At 42.4% G+C, this 17446-nt stretch overlaps 1 protein-coding gene across 1 annotated transcript in view; it reads left to right on the forward strand.

Annotated features, from left to right (window-relative positions):
• Window positions 1-17446, forward strand: part of nkain4 (sodium/potassium transporting ATPase interacting 4) — a 37891-nt gene that overhangs the window by 15819 nt on the left and 4626 nt on the right. The window contains exons 4-5 of the mRNA XM_026368687.1: window positions 3864-4064; window positions 12007-12067. Coding sequence (XP_026224472.1) covers window positions 3864-4064; window positions 12007-12067 — 262 coding nt within the window. The remainder of the gene's footprint in view (window positions 1-3863; window positions 4065-12006; window positions 12068-17446) is intronic.

A 17446-nucleotide genomic window follows, 5' to 3' on the forward strand; every position in this document is an offset into this window, starting at 1 on the left:
AAGTATTTATAAAAAAGCACAAACAACTGCGTGAAGACTGTAAAAAATAATTCAGAGAGATACTGTCACAACAATTGGCCAGTCATTACACAAAGTGGGTACTAATGTTGGATTGTTGGTATGAACCATCTCTTCTAAAGCGCCTGTTCACAGAGCGAATGGAACAGGCACAGATAAAAGCAAAGATGATTCTCTGTTGGTTTTTCTCCTCTCAAAATTATCCAGCTTTAATTCTGACCTTGTGCCAATGTTATGTTTATTACACCAGGCGTATCTGCTCCAATGAGAGCTGCTGTAAAATACAAAAGCATAATTGAGCATTTGTCAGCTTTATCAGTGCTGAACATATATTTCAGCCATAATTAGATATGATGCACTGCCACCAGGTGTTTTTGATTATGTCGAGCCTGGTAAGTAAATGCGTCACATGCTTGAAGAACATAATGACTATACGACACAGTGATCTAGTATGAATTCTGCACCAAAAATAACTCCCAACACTTTAGGAATCTGCAGCATACACATCTGCAATACACGAGCAAAGATGTATAACATGGGCTTGAAAAATGTGCAGGTTTGTGGAAAATCATTTGCATGGTGTGTTTCTTCTGACCCGTGGAGGACCGTTTCCTCCCCGTAGAGTTTCAAGTGGAGGTTATAGCTTAATAGGCAAATAATCTGGAACAATCGCCCTCTTAAACCACCACGTTCACACATATACACACTTAAATCTTCGGAGATCCTCGCTGGTTCCACTCTGCAGATTAGATATGTGTTTATCCAGTTGTCACCTGTGCTCTTTTGACATATGGAAATTTACTTCACAAGAGTTTGCAAGTTTGCATATCTTTTCTTCTGAGCATTCCCGTCTCCTCCTGCCCTGTTAATGGGTATCTTGCCCAGTTGCCTACCTGACCACAGTATATAAAAAAGAGTTCATGTAGGCAACATTCATCTGACACTAGCTCAACAGGCAGCCAAAAGAATGTTCAAAAACACCATCTCAACCTTTTTCCCTTGTAAGATGGACCATGGCTCATGTCAAGTATGTCAGTCTCTCACTGCATATGTGTCCCCACTATGTGTGGGTGAATAATGAGGCTTGTAGGGGCCAGCTGCTTGGGGCTGAGACTGGGCATTAACCCGACAGATGGAGCCAGCCTGGGCTCACAGGCCTGCATATGGTGGCCAGGAGGAAAGCTGGCTAATGGAGTACACACCCACACCCCATGCGAGCATGCCGGACTCACAGCTTTCGGAGAGGACCCCAACATATTTTATCATAAACTGGAGTCTGCTTATTCTGTCTGGCTTGCCTTGACTGATGCTGACAGAACAGTGCTGGAGGGTGTGTTTGTATTCATGTATGTGTGACTGTTGTATATATATAGATGACAAGACCCTCGAAGTGAGAGGGCAGGCTGGCAGAGTCATATGCCACATGTTCTGTCACCTCCTATTGATTCCTTATCTCCTCCCCCATGGTGCAAAACAGACTGACAGACAGATCCCTGCTAGTCTACACAAACCTCTGTTTTAAACAGTCCCCAGTCACCCACTGCCTGTCTTTTTATTTTTTCTCTCTCGCTCTGTGGGTGGTGCAGACATAAGCCCTTTTTAGATAGAGATCTCACTATGTTTACATTAAGTTGAAAGTAATTTTTACAGCTGCATGTCGTATGGAGTCTTCATCATTTTTTCATGTATGACGTAACGTTAACATCACATCGTTAGTATCAGGGTGCCAGTACCTGTTTGAAATAAACACTGGATATAGACAAATGTCATTTTGCTATCCCTCTCCCCTCAGACACACAGTGGCTGCAAACTTTGTTTTAGAGATGATAGCAGACTAACATGAGCAAAGTGTCCCCAGCTCCAGAATCAATATGCAACAACCAGTGCATGGACACCTTCAGGAAATTTAAGACAATGTGTCAGAAGTCAGTCAGAGTCAGAAGAGCGGTGAAGAGCATCAGACAGATAGCCACTCAGATTTTCTCTGCAGTGTGATCACAGAAACGTTCACTTTTTTCTCCATACTTCAGACACAATAAATCATGAGAAAGAAAATACTAATCATTTCATGTTTAGCTTTATAGAAGCCCGTGTCTCTGGTGATTCCAGTTACAGGATTGCCTCCAAATATGTATTGACTTTGTTAATGAAAATATTTCGAGCAGTATCAGTAGACTGACCTTGAATCTATGATATGGAGGAATTGATTTGTGCTTTGGGGTGCATGAGAGCATAACAATAACACTCGGGACAGAAAGTTGCCAAAATCCTTCCCAGTATTGAATACGGTGCTTTATGTAGTGATGTTGTAGTGTACAACTTGGATAAAGATGGTTCCTTGAGCTCGCAGGCTTAATCAATGGCATTTGTCAACCCATTGGTCTTCTCAATCCTACCCGCTGACCTTCAGCTATCCTTGTTTTTGTCACAGTGTGTGTGTGTGTGAGTAGGGGATGTATCAACAAGGTGAGAGTAGGATGAAGGAATAATGCCACTTGCTTTTGAAGCCATATACGTGTTGTTGATGTGTCCGCATATGAGTGAATGGGCGTTGATAGGAATCAGAGACGTTTCCTGACAGCACTTGGCTCTGTTAATAATGCATGTCTTGTCACTGAGGGGCAGACGCAGGATAAGATGGTGTATTGGGGTATTGATTGGTTTGAGCATCTGTGTGTACGGGCACATATGGCGTGTGTGCAAATTGGACATCACCATCAAAGTGACTTTATCGATAAAGTTCTAAAGTTTAAGAACTCGTGAAACTTTGTGACCAGTGTATCTCCAGGAAATGACATGCATGCAAATACATCATCATCTGTCTCAGTTTTTTCATTGTTCTTTTTACTTTAATGACTAAGATTTGTATATTTTTGCATATCACAAGTCAGGTATCTAACCATGCAGGTGGATGTAATTTTAATTGTAGTGCTCACAGAAGTGAAAACAACTACATTTACATTATTAATCACCTAGCCAAATTTAACTGACAAAAAAAATCTACTTTTTATATTAGGTATACTTAGGTGTCAAAATAGTGAAATGAATAAGCTGTATTCCTCATTCTGAAATGTTAGGGGCATGTCGTGAAGGAATTGAAGCTACACACAAATGTGGACAATGTGATGCCTATTATGTTACATCCAGTCTCTGGATCATCAACAACTCCATTAAGCCATGTATTTTATCATCCTTTGTTAAAAGTGAAGTATTTTCCTTGTGATTCTTCTCTTATTCCAAGACCAGTTGCCAACCACTACAACACCAGCTATTGGAAATTAAAACCTTTGTAACTTTAAGAACAATAGTCAACATATCAGTTTTGACTATACAGTTCAAAATACAGCTATTTACACAACTGTAACATGGTTTTGGCCACATCCGTAATCACTCACCAACAGTGTCTATGAAGTTGTTATTTCAATGTTCTAGTTGTAATCGCTGCTTCCTACAGGATCCCGTCCTCTCTGTTCTGCTGTTATTTCAGACATGTCTGAACCCATTGTGACCCGTTGACTCAGTCACAGACTCACGTCTTCTGTTGAGCCATGGAGTCTAGCCGGCGAACTCCTAGGGCTCATGGGAAAGGCTTTAAAGGCTTCAAAGGCTGCTACAAAGCTAAATATCGGATAAACAACGATATTAGATAATTGTTGGAAAAGCCTACAGTAATGTAGTCCTTATCTTAACACACCAATGATGTTGCACAACATATTGTTGAAAAAGGCTGTGTTACAAGGCTGGAGTTGTATTTATAGGTGACGTTAGAAATGCCATTTTGAATGTGGTTCTGATTTCACTTCTCCTGTGCAAATGTAGACGTTAATGTTCTTCTCTCCTTCCAGGACAGTGATCTCCTAACATTTAACATCTCAGCCCATCACTCCTGGTGGAGCGAACATGGACCCGGCTGTGTGAGGAGAGAGATGCCACAGGCGTCAGGCGTCCACACCACGGAGAGCCACTCCTACATCACTGTGATGGGCTGCCTCATGGACTACCAGTACATTGAGGTTATGCACAGCGGCACTCAAATTCTTGTTGCTGTAAGTACAAGTTAAAAATGCACACATGACATATTCACATGTGGATACATGCGTGTGTCAACATGTCATGGGAACTGATCATATTACATGCTTAACACCAGCAGTAATCACACTCACTAGGGGGGATTCATGTGTGTGAAAGGTGATAATGACAGAAAAGAAGGTGATGTTTTTGTTTCTTTTCAAGCACTTTTCCCTATATGCTTCCGCAGTGTCTGTTATTTTGTCTATTGCAGCCTCCATTCCTCTGCCCCAGTCCCTGAATGAAAAATACATCCGTTGTTTTGTCTGAGTGACCTGCCAGCTGCAAACAGGTTAACGAAACATTGGGAGGACTCGAATTCTCCTCTTTTAACAGCTCTCTGTAAATACACCAGAAACTCACATTCTGCCAACATTCACATTTGCACACACTCATGTATGACTGACTAACCCCACATTGGATGCGGGCCAGGACACTTGTAGCAGCTACCACAGCAGGCACTTGGGTTTAGACATGCACATTACACACATTAACTCACTTACTGACTCCACGGTGATACATATATACACACTTAAACATATTTTTTGTAAACATTATCATTTTAATGTATGTGGAGTGGATTTAAAGGTGGCACTTGGTGGCTGACAGAGAGAGAGAGAGAGAGAGAGAGAGAGAGAGAGCTCTATAACACAGCAGCTTCAACTACAGTACAGTATCAGTCTGATATCAGCGGTTGTCAGATTGTTGTCGAATATGATTCTTACCATCGATTCTTGGACTTATTTCCACCTGAGTAAGCACTCTAAATGTCCATGACAGATTAGAAAGCCAGCAGAGGGACCCTGTGTTAAGAAGCACTGGATTGTACCATTCATCCCATCGCCCCATGGAGAAACGTAATAAAATGGCTGATCTCTCTATACAGCCTTAACTCTCTTACTGAATCTCATTAGCCCTTACAGTGCAGACAGGAAATTGTCTTTTCCTTGCTTTCTATGGACTTATCCTTATGAAACGGCACCACTTTGCATTACATTTTTACATAGTATCGACCAACCAAGAATTCAGTGGCATCTCTGTGGGAACAGCTCCCTAGAGGAGAAGGGAAATTGGTACTGAAATCCCAGTGCCACAGATGGCATCTTTTTCCTTATGCATGTCTAAACCCATCCTCGCTAAAAGCAGAGCACTGCTTAGGAAGTCCTTTGAGATGTCCACTTTTGTTTTGGTTTGTGCTTTTTCCTCTCCGATTGAAGAGCGGGCAAGACAGAAAGAGAGTGGAAGGGATGAATGAAAAGAAAAGGATGGAAGCGGGGTGCCCCTTTTGTCTTTAGAAGGGTAGAGGGGTTTCAAGGTCACAGCGAGAGACCATTAAATATTTAGTTTGGGGGTCAAGGTGCATGTTGGATGTTCGAGATGAAATATGCAGATCCATTGTGCGTTAATGGAGATATCATTGTCATCTCTCTGTTCTGATTCATCATAAGTTAGTAGGAAGCTGTTTAAGAAGCCATTCAGCCAAAAGTAATTTTAAGGAGTTTAAAAAGTTTTAAAGGATGAGCATGAACCATTTTCAAACTGGGATAACATATTATTCATTTTTTTACAGCAAGTGGGGAGAATATTTTAAGGTCGACATATTCTTTGTTGTCTTGACTTAAGTCCACCTTCTCCATCGATCCTACAATACTGATTGCTATTGAATGGCTGATGTTTCCCTACTCCTGTCATAATAGTGACTGATTTCCCTGACAGTGTGGTCAGCAAAAAATCCACACAATTTTTTTTTTCCTGTTTGCTTTTGCTGCTGTGCACCGCCTTCGCTCTTAAATAAAACAGTCGAGTCTGAGAAAACATCCACCCCTCCAGCGAGATGGAGGGTACTTAGGAAGAAAGGTATGAGAGAGATGAAGAAAAATGGTGCAAGATGTGATATTCAGTTTACATCTGTAGACATAACTCTTACATGCTAAAGGAAATAGTGAAATATGTCAAGGGGTTGTCAGAATTGCTTTGCTTCTCATAAACAGCCAAAGACAGCGCACAAACATGCACACACACGCACGCACACACACACATATCATATCATTTAGTGAAGGTTATTGCTGCCACAGGCAACGCTTTCTTCTGTTACCTCCCTATTCCCAGTAAACCTGCTTTGGGAGGATTGTGTGCAGCCTGCGTCATTCTCTCGTTCCATTGCTCATTTCCTATTTTTTTCATCTGTTTTTCCACTAACACAATCTCTCCGCTGTCTGTCTTCCTGTCTCCTTTTTCCTGCTCAGATCCGACACTCTTTGACCTTTACGTCGATCTTAAATGACAAAATATGACAAAGCACTTCTCTCTCCTCCTGCATTTCTTACTCGCTGCACTTTTGCAGCTTTGCTCATTTTCTCTGCAGCTTAGAGACTCTGCCTTGTCAGTCTAACCTCTTGTTTTAAAGCCAGGGGCGAGGCTAGGGTGGGGGATGAGGCGTGTTCTGACCCCTCTAAATAACACTTGGGGGTGTGCTTCCCTATAGGGCCATCTCTCTGTTTTGTGATGGTTCAGGTTCACTCAATTAAGCTGTATGAAAGCAGCACGGCGACCCCACCCACCCCCTCACTCATCCAAAAGGTCAAGAGGTGCCTACTTTGATAAGTCCATTAGTCCATGGTATCGTTTCAATCTCTAATGCTAAACAGTTGTCACCACTGGAGTGAATATGTTTTTCCACTATCACTGTGAGGTTTTTATGGTTGTTCTCAATAAAGATTTTTTGTGTTATTATTTTAGGCATATCATATCCGTTAATACTCTCACCTTATGACACATTATTGCAGAAAGCCATGAAATTCCACATACTTTTTCTTGCCACTTTATGTGGCTTTGGGGGTGGGGTGGGGTCTTTGATGTGCTTGTATTTGAAGTCCAGTAATTTATCCAGGCTTGTCCAGGCCTTACTTTGTCTAGTGTGATAGTGATTTATAACGCACCTCTGCAATATGTCAACACTGCACTGTAACTATGCTGTAAGTTCTGCAGCATCTCCGTCAAAGGATTACAGAGATCCCAGGATTAAAAGACTTATGATGCAGTAGTGAGCAGTTATTAAGTCTGCCTGCTTCTGCCAAAAAAACAGGGAGAAGAAGAGAAAGACCCCAAGACCAGAGAAGGGAATCAGTCTCCAGTGGGCCACTGAGTATTATGTCAGGCTACTCACAGTACATCATAAAAACATGACTACCGCCATTGTATTTCAAAGGCTGTCTAAGCCAAGAGCTTTAATTGTTAATCTGTTTTGCAAGGAAATGGATTTTCCTGTGATTATTTTTACTCTAATATTTGGTCTTTAAACTTCTGGGGTTTTGAGAATATAAGAGGCAACAGAGAGGATTGCGGAAGAGAAAAGCAAACAACATAAAAGAAGTTAAAGAAGTATTCTTACTGTAGAAACATGCTCATGCAAGTCTGTTCATTTGTTAGTAAAATTTCTTTTTTGGGGGCCGTATGTGAAAAACAGCTTTTATTTCTACACGGACAGCTTCTTGTGTGTGTATATGACCGGTTTTGGACGTTAACATGCTGTAATTTGTGGAAGATGCAAATCAGCACCACTGACTCTTAACAATCCCATGCGACCATATGTAAACTGCAAAGATATATGTGCGTTTCACTGTGTTCGCATTTGGAGAGGGGGGCTGGTAGAAAAGAACAGGTGGATGTGGTCTCTGGCGTACTGATCTCATCATGTTTTGCCATTAAACATGCAGCTGCCCACACACATCCAATTTTCTGCAGAGAAGCTTGTGCCTTATTGTCAGACAAAAGTCCTGTGTAATTAACCCACAAGACAGCTGCACCACCTTCCTTTCTGTTCTTCCTCTCTCCCGTGTGATATATTTTACCTACAAATTCCTTTTATTCGCTCAGTGAGTTTTCTCCGACACTGAGCCACAATCAATAGTGTGTTAATTAGCTTGTAGATCGACTCAGATATCCATCACTGCACACACGTGCGCAAGCCGGTCGGCTGTGAAGAGGACGCATTTAAACTGAGAATGCTACAGCAAAATAGCAGTTATGTCCTATTTGATAAATAGGATCTAATTTAATAAATCATCTGAGAAATTAACCATCAAAAGTTCACATGTATATTTCAGCTTATTTTGACCAACCAATAGTCAAAAATCCAAAAATGCTTAATTTACAAAATACAGGAGACAGATTTTATTATCTAAGAAGCTGTAAGTACAAATATTTTCTTTTAAAAATGTAGTTTTAGAATTCCTAGACAAACAATTGACAAAATAAGTGAATTTAGCTTTAATTTATTGTACTTGTCTGTAACGGCTCAAAACAGTGAAAGGGACTAATCATAATGAAGACACGTGCACGGTGGACTGGTGTTTATGGGTGTGTATGTGTGTGTTGTCAAAGGTAGGACGGACACATTCAATATAAACGTGACCTTCATTAGCTTATGCAAATATGCGTAACCTTTTTTCTGGCTCAGCATCTGGCCTTCTTCTCACGCCCACAAACATGAAAGCCCGAGCCTTCAACTTCTTTTCACTCTTCATTATCTGAGAGAGGAAATGAAGATAGTGCTGAGCTATCACAAATACCTCCTTTAGTTTTCTCCGCAACATATTAAATATTAAATAAAGAGCCCACTGGAGAACAGCTCTGCTTTTGATGTATTCCCACATCCATTGCTGAACTTTTTGTGCCTGGTTTTCTGCCTTCATGCTTCCTTCTGTCAGTTGTCCAGACCACCGGTCACCGTGCAGCAACCTGCAGAGGAGGAGAGACAACAGAGGAGAGGGTGGCAATACTTTTAGACTAACAATAAAAAGGGACACATATAGAGGTGGGGGAAAAACTGACAGAGGAGATGGGCAGGTTGTGGAGTGACTGATGTGGAGACTTGAGTCTGGAAAGTAACTTACACACACAAAATAAAAGTCCAGAGTGCAATAAAAAAAAGATTGACAGCCTGAAGAGTTTACTTCAATGTGTCATGTCCTCATAGACAGACTGAGATCAAGTCTCTGAGGACATGCGGGGGCTTTATGAGCTTAATTAATATGACATTAATTTCTAAAATGATCCCTGAACTCCAGAAGTGACAGAGAGAGTCAGTGAAAGTGTGTGTGTGTGTGTGTGTGTATGAGAGAGAGTTATTTAATATGCAAGTAAGTATAAGTGGAATTGTCACTTGTTATTGAGGACACTGACCTATATTGGCTACGGACAGTAGTGCCTCTAGCAAAAAATCACCAAGTGATTCAAGTTCACTTCTCTGATCTAATCAGCCCCCCATACATCACAGTAACTGTACCAAAGCAGCACAAAGGAAAGCTAGGAGTCAAAGTGATACCTTCTTCAAAGGAAAGGCAGGCATTAGGAGAGATACTGCTCTCAGTTCCTCTTCATAATCCATCCAAATTCACTGTCAAGACTACCTTGCTGTCAGCTATTATCAGACCAGATGTGAGACATGGCAGTGATTCCCTAATGCTGAACAGTGATGGACATTTGGGCTGTACTGATTAAAGGTATTCAATTTCAGGAAATGTGTACTCTGCTGTTTACTCACCGTTGCTATTTATAAGCGTGCACTGAAGCTAAAAGTAGCCACAGCGTGTCAGTCATATTGTGTTCTTTTTATCTCTGGGGCAGTAGCCTGGCCTCAGATCTAAAACTGGCTTCATAATGTTTCTGTCATCATCATTCTTTTTAGTTTCTTTGACTCGGAAACATATGTACAGCATATGCAATAATCATGCTGCTGCTAGATTAGTGTTCACATTTTGGACCGGGTCTAATAATACTCGAGTCTGTTCACCTTGGGTCTAGATGTTCTCAGGTTCCTCTATAAAAATGTTTTTCACACAATGGGTTTGTGTAACATTTGGTTTCAGGCTGTGAAATACAATCCAGGGGCCTGTTTCACCAAAATATGCACCTTGCAAGCTGGGATTTGCAGCAGAGGTAGTTTCCTCTCACTTTAAATGTAAAATGTTTAGTCTTGATCATGAGTGCAGTAGTGTATCAGTAATCACAAATTACTTTTGTAAAACGGGTCCATGACGACTAAGACTTAGCAGACGTCCTTTTACGATACAGTGAGACGGGCTTTTACAACTCTGGAAAGTAATCATGCAGCAATTATTTTATTGTCTGTCTCACTGAGGATAAACAAGCAGAATTATCCTGTCTGTGTTACAAAGCTGTTTGCCAGGAACGCGCTCTTGCACGCATTTGATTACTCAACAGTGTTACGTCTCGTCACGTTGTGTCAAGTGTTGAACAGGTAAAACTTTTTTTGTGGTCAGTAAAATGATTGAGAGAGGTTGTGTCAGGGCAGCCCCTCTCCACCACCATCTTTAAAACAAAATAAGGGGATATATTGTGGAGAAGAATGGTTAAGAGTTGAGATACTGCACTTGTGCCAAGGTGCCCTGAAGCTGTTTTGGCAGCTTGTGGTGGTCCTACACCTCACTAATCCACATAATGTGGTTATCTTTAATTTGTCACCCACCTACTGTACATGTGCGCTACACAAACACCGTGATTCTTTCTCTGCGTCAAATCTCCTCTGCTGTCAGCAGCAATCAGAGCCCATCCAACAACCGTGTATTCATAAAAAAAAAAACACACCTGGTCTCACACACGCACAGACACAATACAGTTGAAATACAGGGTGTGCCCTCAGTTGTTAAAACTCTCTTGTGTTTGACACTGGCTTTACACATAAGCTAATTCACCTCCATTTTGCCGCAACCGTAATGGATGGGGTGAGACCAGCAATTAGATACGAGAGGGGAAAAATTGAGTGAGAGAGGCAGAGAGAGAGGGTTGTGTTTCTTATCTAACCCACACGGCGAGAGACCCATTCCCTTTTGCACTAGACACCACCTGTACTTCACTCATAAATAAAACATTTAATCTACATCTGGACCAACTTCAATAAAGGCCAAAATATATTATAGGCATGAAAAATGAAATGAAACCCAAATGATAGAGATGCCGTATTTTCTTTGTTCCTCTTATAATTACAAGGCCAACCTAAGCTGTATAGTTTGGATGAATCTTATATAAATGTGTGCCATCACACACAGTCACCCCCCCCCTTGGGTTCTGTTCTTGTGTACCCAGTGTTTGAGGAGGGCAGCGTGCCCGACGCAGCTTTAATTGGCATGGCACAGTGCCAAATGATGGATGGATGGACGGCTGGATGGAGAGAGACTGTCTCTCGCTGTGTTTGTTTCGGAGTCTGCGACAGCCATCTGCCAGTTCCACAGGCTATTCTCAGCGCTGTGTGTTTGCCCACACGTGTGTGCCACCGTACTGTGGCGCTTTCCTTAGCTTCCTGGTGTGTTTGTGAACTGTGTGCGCGCTCTACAACATACCCTGTCAGGTCTGATTGCAGTGCCAACACAGATATTACAGTACAGAACGCAGTAGAGCTGTAAACACCACACTATCACATTATCACCTACTGAGCAGATAAGGTGAACTTTTAGTTTATACATCCAGCAGTTACGGAGCAACACTAACATTAATGTGGAGTCATGTTCCTGACCACCTGATTTGTCAGGAAATGTATTCACTCTCTTGTTACTTTTGATTCGGAAATGTCTGGTTCTTTGGCAAATGAATGCTCCATTATGTTTACCAACTAGTCGATAATTGTGTTTGCCGTTTGGTGCTAGGCAGGTTGTGGGCTTTCAGTTTTGGGTTTTTCAGGTGCCTGCTGCAGCTGGAAAAGATTGGAGCAGCCAGATCCAACCAGAACAGTAAAATTATGGGACTGATAACCAAAACAATGAGACACACACGCTCCCTCTTTTCCAGATGTTCTTTCTGTATTATCTTTTTGTCTAAAAAGGCTGACGCACAGCTGTTTATCGGCTGGACACTGCCTGCGCTGTGGAGTCTAACCTCTCCTGTTTGCTTGTGTGTTCACAGCTCCTGGGCTTCGTATACGCCTGTTATGTTGTCAGCGCTATCACCGAGGAGGAGGACAGCTGTGAGTTTCTTGACCTCACCCTTACACACACACACACACGCATTATTGAAACAGAGCCGTACAACAGTGAATGAATCACACCCAGACTCACTCACACAGACGAAGTGGAAAACACCCAAGTTGAGGAGAGCACAGCGACACCGATCCTCGTCCCCCCTCTCTTCCTATCCCACCCCACACTGTCACCACTCCAGCTCTCCCCTTTCTCTCTTCTCTCTCCTCCCCCACACCAGCTGGGCTCTCTCTATCCCTTCAGAACCAAAGGAGCCATGTGTTCACTCTCCACACCTCATTCAGCCCTTGTCTTTTCTTTTCTTTTTCTTGCACATGTACACTTGTCGCCTCATCTCTCCTCCTCTTTGTCCTGTGTGGTCGTCGGCTCCTTTAATGTACTCTGGCTTTCACTTTCCTTGCTGTTTTCTGCCCATGTGCCTCTTGTTTGTTGCTCCAGCTCTCTCTAACACACACACCTTCCCTCTCCATACCAGTCTCTACGTCTCAGCATTTGTCTGTGTTGTCGTGTGTTGCATTAAACATTTAACCTGGAGTCAAATGAGCTGAGTTAACTTTGACATGCAGAGAAGAGGGGGTTGGGAAAATATGGCGTCGGACCATTAAATGAGACAGAGAAACGAGAAACACTTGTAATAAATGACTCAGCTACTGTGACCTCACTAGGAAGAGGTCAGAGGTCCTGGACGTAAACCAATCAGAGGACAGGAACCCTTTTTATCTACAGGTCAGTGGGAGTCATAAATATCAGATTAACACAGCAGTAACTCTACAGGACACATATCTGTGTCCACATGCATGAGAATCCGCCCTGACAAATATTTCAACTAGTGCTTTGAAACCAAATCTGAAATGGCATAGCTGAGATAGCTTGATTTGCAAAGGCTGAATGGAACCACTGCTATCTGTGAGGATTAGCAGGAATTACATAGAGCTTCTCAGGTACATATTCCTACATGTGCGATTGTTAGAATACTAATTAGGATGAATCTGGTGCCTGGTGTTAATCATGTCAGTCCCTGTAGTAGAAATCCAAACCAGTTTTGATTTGAAAACAGCCTAATGAACAAAACACTACACATACTAATTGCATCTTAAAGAGCAGGCTCTTGTATGTCTGGGGATTTCGGATGGGCTTTCTGTGTGTGTTGCTGTTGACTAATGGTACAGAAGTTGAAGCTGTTCTTTGGTGGTCACATACCAGAGATTCATTGGATGTGAGTGGTTGGCATAGCTGACTCTGTAACTGATCCCCTCCTCCCAGCTCTGGCCAGTACCACTTAATCACCAGTCACCCCTAAGTAATCCTCTGAGGGTCATACCTTTTCAGCAGAACCGCGGTCAGCTAAAAAAAAAGACTTTTTCTTCCATGACCTTTGAGCCACATTCGTTCCCTGAATGGACTATTGACTCTACTGATACTGTGTTTGTTACAAATCATAGCAAATTTATACACAAGCAGAAACAAAGATAAAAAAAAAAAACTGCAACAGGGCAAGAAAGAAAAGTTGGTTTGATAAAAGCTCGGGTTGAAAACTAAATATGTTGTGATTTTTATTGGTTTTAATTATTAGGTAGTTCTACTCTGATCCAGGCCGTGGCAGAATAAAATGCTGCTGTATCGCTTCCAACTGCTAGCTCTTTGTTATTGTAATCAGCCCTTTGCCTGCACCCACATACACACATATTTGTTCATGCAGACACAGGTGCGCAGATGCACACGCGCTCGCACCAACACAAAAAGCAGCCAAGGCACTTACTTACTGCTCTCATTTTCTCCTCTCATTTGATGTGTAGATTAAAGCAAGCTTCTGCATTGAGCTCCCCGGCTGCCTCAGCATCTCTCCTCCTACTCAGAACTTCTCTTTACTTCTCCCGCGTTCGCTTTATGTCTATTCCCCAGTTTCTTCACAGGTAGATGGAATAATCATGTATCAGAATCCAATTTTAGCATCTTTAAGAAATCTTTGCCGTCTCCCTCTCTCTGTCTCTCCCCCCGTCTGGATTTTCTGCTTTAATGAGGTGTGCTTGTAAAAAGTTAGAGGTCTCTGGTCACTCGTGTATCAGCCTCATTAAGCGCCTTGCTGGTCAATAACTTCCACAGTTGATTGCGCTTCGCCAAGACCAGACAGGTAGGCAGAATCCCCAGGAGACACAGGAGGAGAGGAACGAGAGAGGGAAAGAAATACAGATGAATACACGAGTGGAGCAGTGGGACGTGTTTGTGAGGACAAAGCCAAGGGGGTAAAAAGGAGATGGGGCAATATGGAGGAACAAACAACATGAGACAAGATGAGCTTTTTGCGAATATATTAGATAAGACAGGAATTCCTCTCACGCCGAGCACTTTCTCACTCTCCAGGGAAAGGGGTGAGTTAGATTTGAGTGCTCAGGCTTGCGTAAAGAATAACGTAATGAAACGCACACACACACACACACACACACACACACACACACACACACACACACACACACACACACACACATAGTATCAGTAATAAAGCCTGAAAGCCATGTCAAACCCTGAGGTGATTGTATATGATGCTTGATATTCTGCTCATTGTTTCTTCAAGTGTGCGTGTGTGTGTGTGTGTGTGTGTGTGTGTGTGTGTGTGTGCGCGCGTGAGACCACCTCCTGGATGTGACTTGCTCTCTTCCTCTGCTCCTCTGTTTTGCAAGCGCGTGTGTGACGAACTGTTCGAGTGTCAGTGCTTGTGTGCGTTTTGTGTATGAATCTTTTACGCAGAGTTATCGGTGCTGAGCAGACACACCGGCAGAGTGAGTGGTGGGGAAAATCCTCTTTGTAAAGTAGGTCATGGAGTTAGCCTCCTAGCGCTGGGATAAGCTCACTTTAGCATGTCTGCTAATTATACTGTGGCCCTCTGTGCTGAGTCACATCCCCAGAAAATCCTCCAGACAGAGCAGCTGGATGGATGGATTGATGAAATGAGTGAAAAGGTGAAAACATCAAAAAAGCATCACAGTGTCCAATATCAAGGGTCCTGGTGCTGCGCATGTTGACTCGCTGTCGCTGTCCCGGCTTATCTGGGCAGTTGAATAGAACAGAGCCACTGTTAAAGTTATTAGTAACACGTGTGCTTTTCCTGCTCGCTGTTGTGAAACCGGGATGCATTCAAGTAACTTTTAAAATAATACTTGCTTTAGATGTTATTTAGCTTTAAAAGTTATGGTCTCGTTCTTTCTTTTATGCCCATTGAGGGCGATTTGTTTTCCATTTGTGTTTAAATTCAAATTAAAAGTCATTTCTCATCAATTCAATATTTCTATACTTATTCCTTTTCATTTCTCACAAACACTTGCTCAGGTTTTTCTGTTCCGCCTTTTCCTGGAACCGTTCTCCTCTTTGTATGGACGATTAACTTTAAATACGCTCTCAGTCAAACATACCTGAAGTATTTGTACACAAAATAACTAAGCATAAAACCGCTGAACTGGTCTTTAAAGTAAATGAGGAGTCTGTTCAGCGCTGGTGGCTGTGTAATACTGTGTGAGGACAAAAGGTGCCGTGTTGAAGAATGGAGCCGAGTGCGAGGCGCTCCCTTAAATGCAGAGTGTGTGAGGGGCTGAGAGAAAGACAGTGTGTCTGACAGAGTAACCCCACCAGTATGTTGTATCTCATTTCTTACAGCGTTACAGACAGGCTCTGAAATCTCAAACTAGGAGTCTGCCCTTTATCTCTCTCTCTCCTCAGTCTTTGTCTCTGCCCTGTATCTCCCTCTGTCTGTCTTGATCTTCCTCACGCTCTGCTCTTTTATTCTCACCAACCCTGTTTTTTTGCCTCCTGGTCTTTTTTTCCGTTCTCTCTATGCCTCTGTTTCATTTCACTGTCAGCTCACCAACTCCTCACACACAAACTGACACACACGTGCACACACAGTAGTGGAAGTATACTGTAGATTGACTGTCACTCTCTCTCCTATTTCAACAAAGCCCTTCACTTGAACCGAAACACAATTGTCTTACATTACACCCAGTTTGTTTAAGGGCTTAACTGTTGACCTACTGTACACACGTCATTTCTTGTGTGTGTCCTTGCAAGTGAAATTCAGCTTGCTACCCCTCCCTGGGAGAGACCACTGTGCACACCAGAAAGGATAAATAAAATACATGATTTCATGCTGAAAGTTTTCCATCTACTCAGGGGTTTTCAAATGTTTTCCATCCACATTTGAATGCCAAAACAGAAATGTTCTTAAAAAATCTATTCAGAATCAATGGGTCTGCAGGGTTGCAGATTTCCAACATTTAATCTGAGCAGCTTTTCACATTCGTTTCAAGGGTTGCTTGCTGTTTACAGATAAATCATAACAAACAGATTGCTTCAGAGGTCTCTAATAGTCCCTCTCCCCCAACTTACTTGACATATATGTATGTAACACTTTCTCAACCATTAGCGATTAGTGTGCTGCATAGAAGGTCAGGGTCAGACCAACGTGTGTAATAATTATTAGAAAAAAGATTCAGTGAGAGACAAGCAATTAACTAGCTGCCATACACTATACAGTGTGTAGGAAGGATGGAGATCAGAGTTTTAAATGAAGCATTTAATAAGGTGCTAATTGATGTTTGACACTCAGGATGTCTTAATTAGAGTAAGAGCAGGCAGAAGCACTTAGGGACACCAAATGAAGCACCAGTTTGAGCTTTAAGATGAAGTATGTGCAGAGACTTTATTTGTGAATAAAGGGCAAGAGACAGGTGCAGCAGGAATTTGGACATTTGCATGAAAGGTATTTTGTTCTTGTGGTGAACATGACCTGTTTGTAGCATTAGATGAAACAACAGGATGTCACCAAAGTCGCTAGGACTCGTTCTATGAGGACAATGAATATCTGCTTCATATCCCACAACAATCCATCCAGTCATGATATTTCACGGATTGGCAGACTGACAGGTGGACCTACTGACATTGCCATGCCCCTGAGCTGCCAGCGTGTCTAAAAATGGCAACCATCATTATCATGGCGGGTGATGGATCCCCACCTGCTTATAATGAGGAAATCACTAACAGAAAAGGGCAGAGAAGAGGTCCCTGTGTGTGTTTGTGTATGTGTCTGTGTCTATCTGGTGTACATGTGAAATAGAGAATCCCAGGAAACCAGGGCAGGGTCAGAGGAAAAGGACCTCATCCTGTCTACCTATCAGCATTCGGCAGGCCAGGCTTGCCTCTTCTTATCAGGATAGAGCTGATTTGGCCTTACAGTAGTTTCCATGGCTGGCTTGTGTCTGTTTTTCCCCATAGCTGGTGGTTCCCAGAAAGTAACCGATCTGCCCATTTTTGTTTTTCTCCAGTATTTGCTTGGTGCCCCCCCCCCCCTAAATCTCAGTTTCTCCTTTTCCTCCCCT

This window comes from Anabas testudineus, chromosome 7, assembly GCF_900324465.2.
Source record: "Anabas testudineus chromosome 7, fAnaTes1.2, whole genome shotgun sequence".
In the NCBI taxonomy this organism is placed as follows: Eukaryota; Metazoa; Chordata; class Actinopteri; order Anabantiformes; family Anabantidae; genus Anabas; species Anabas testudineus.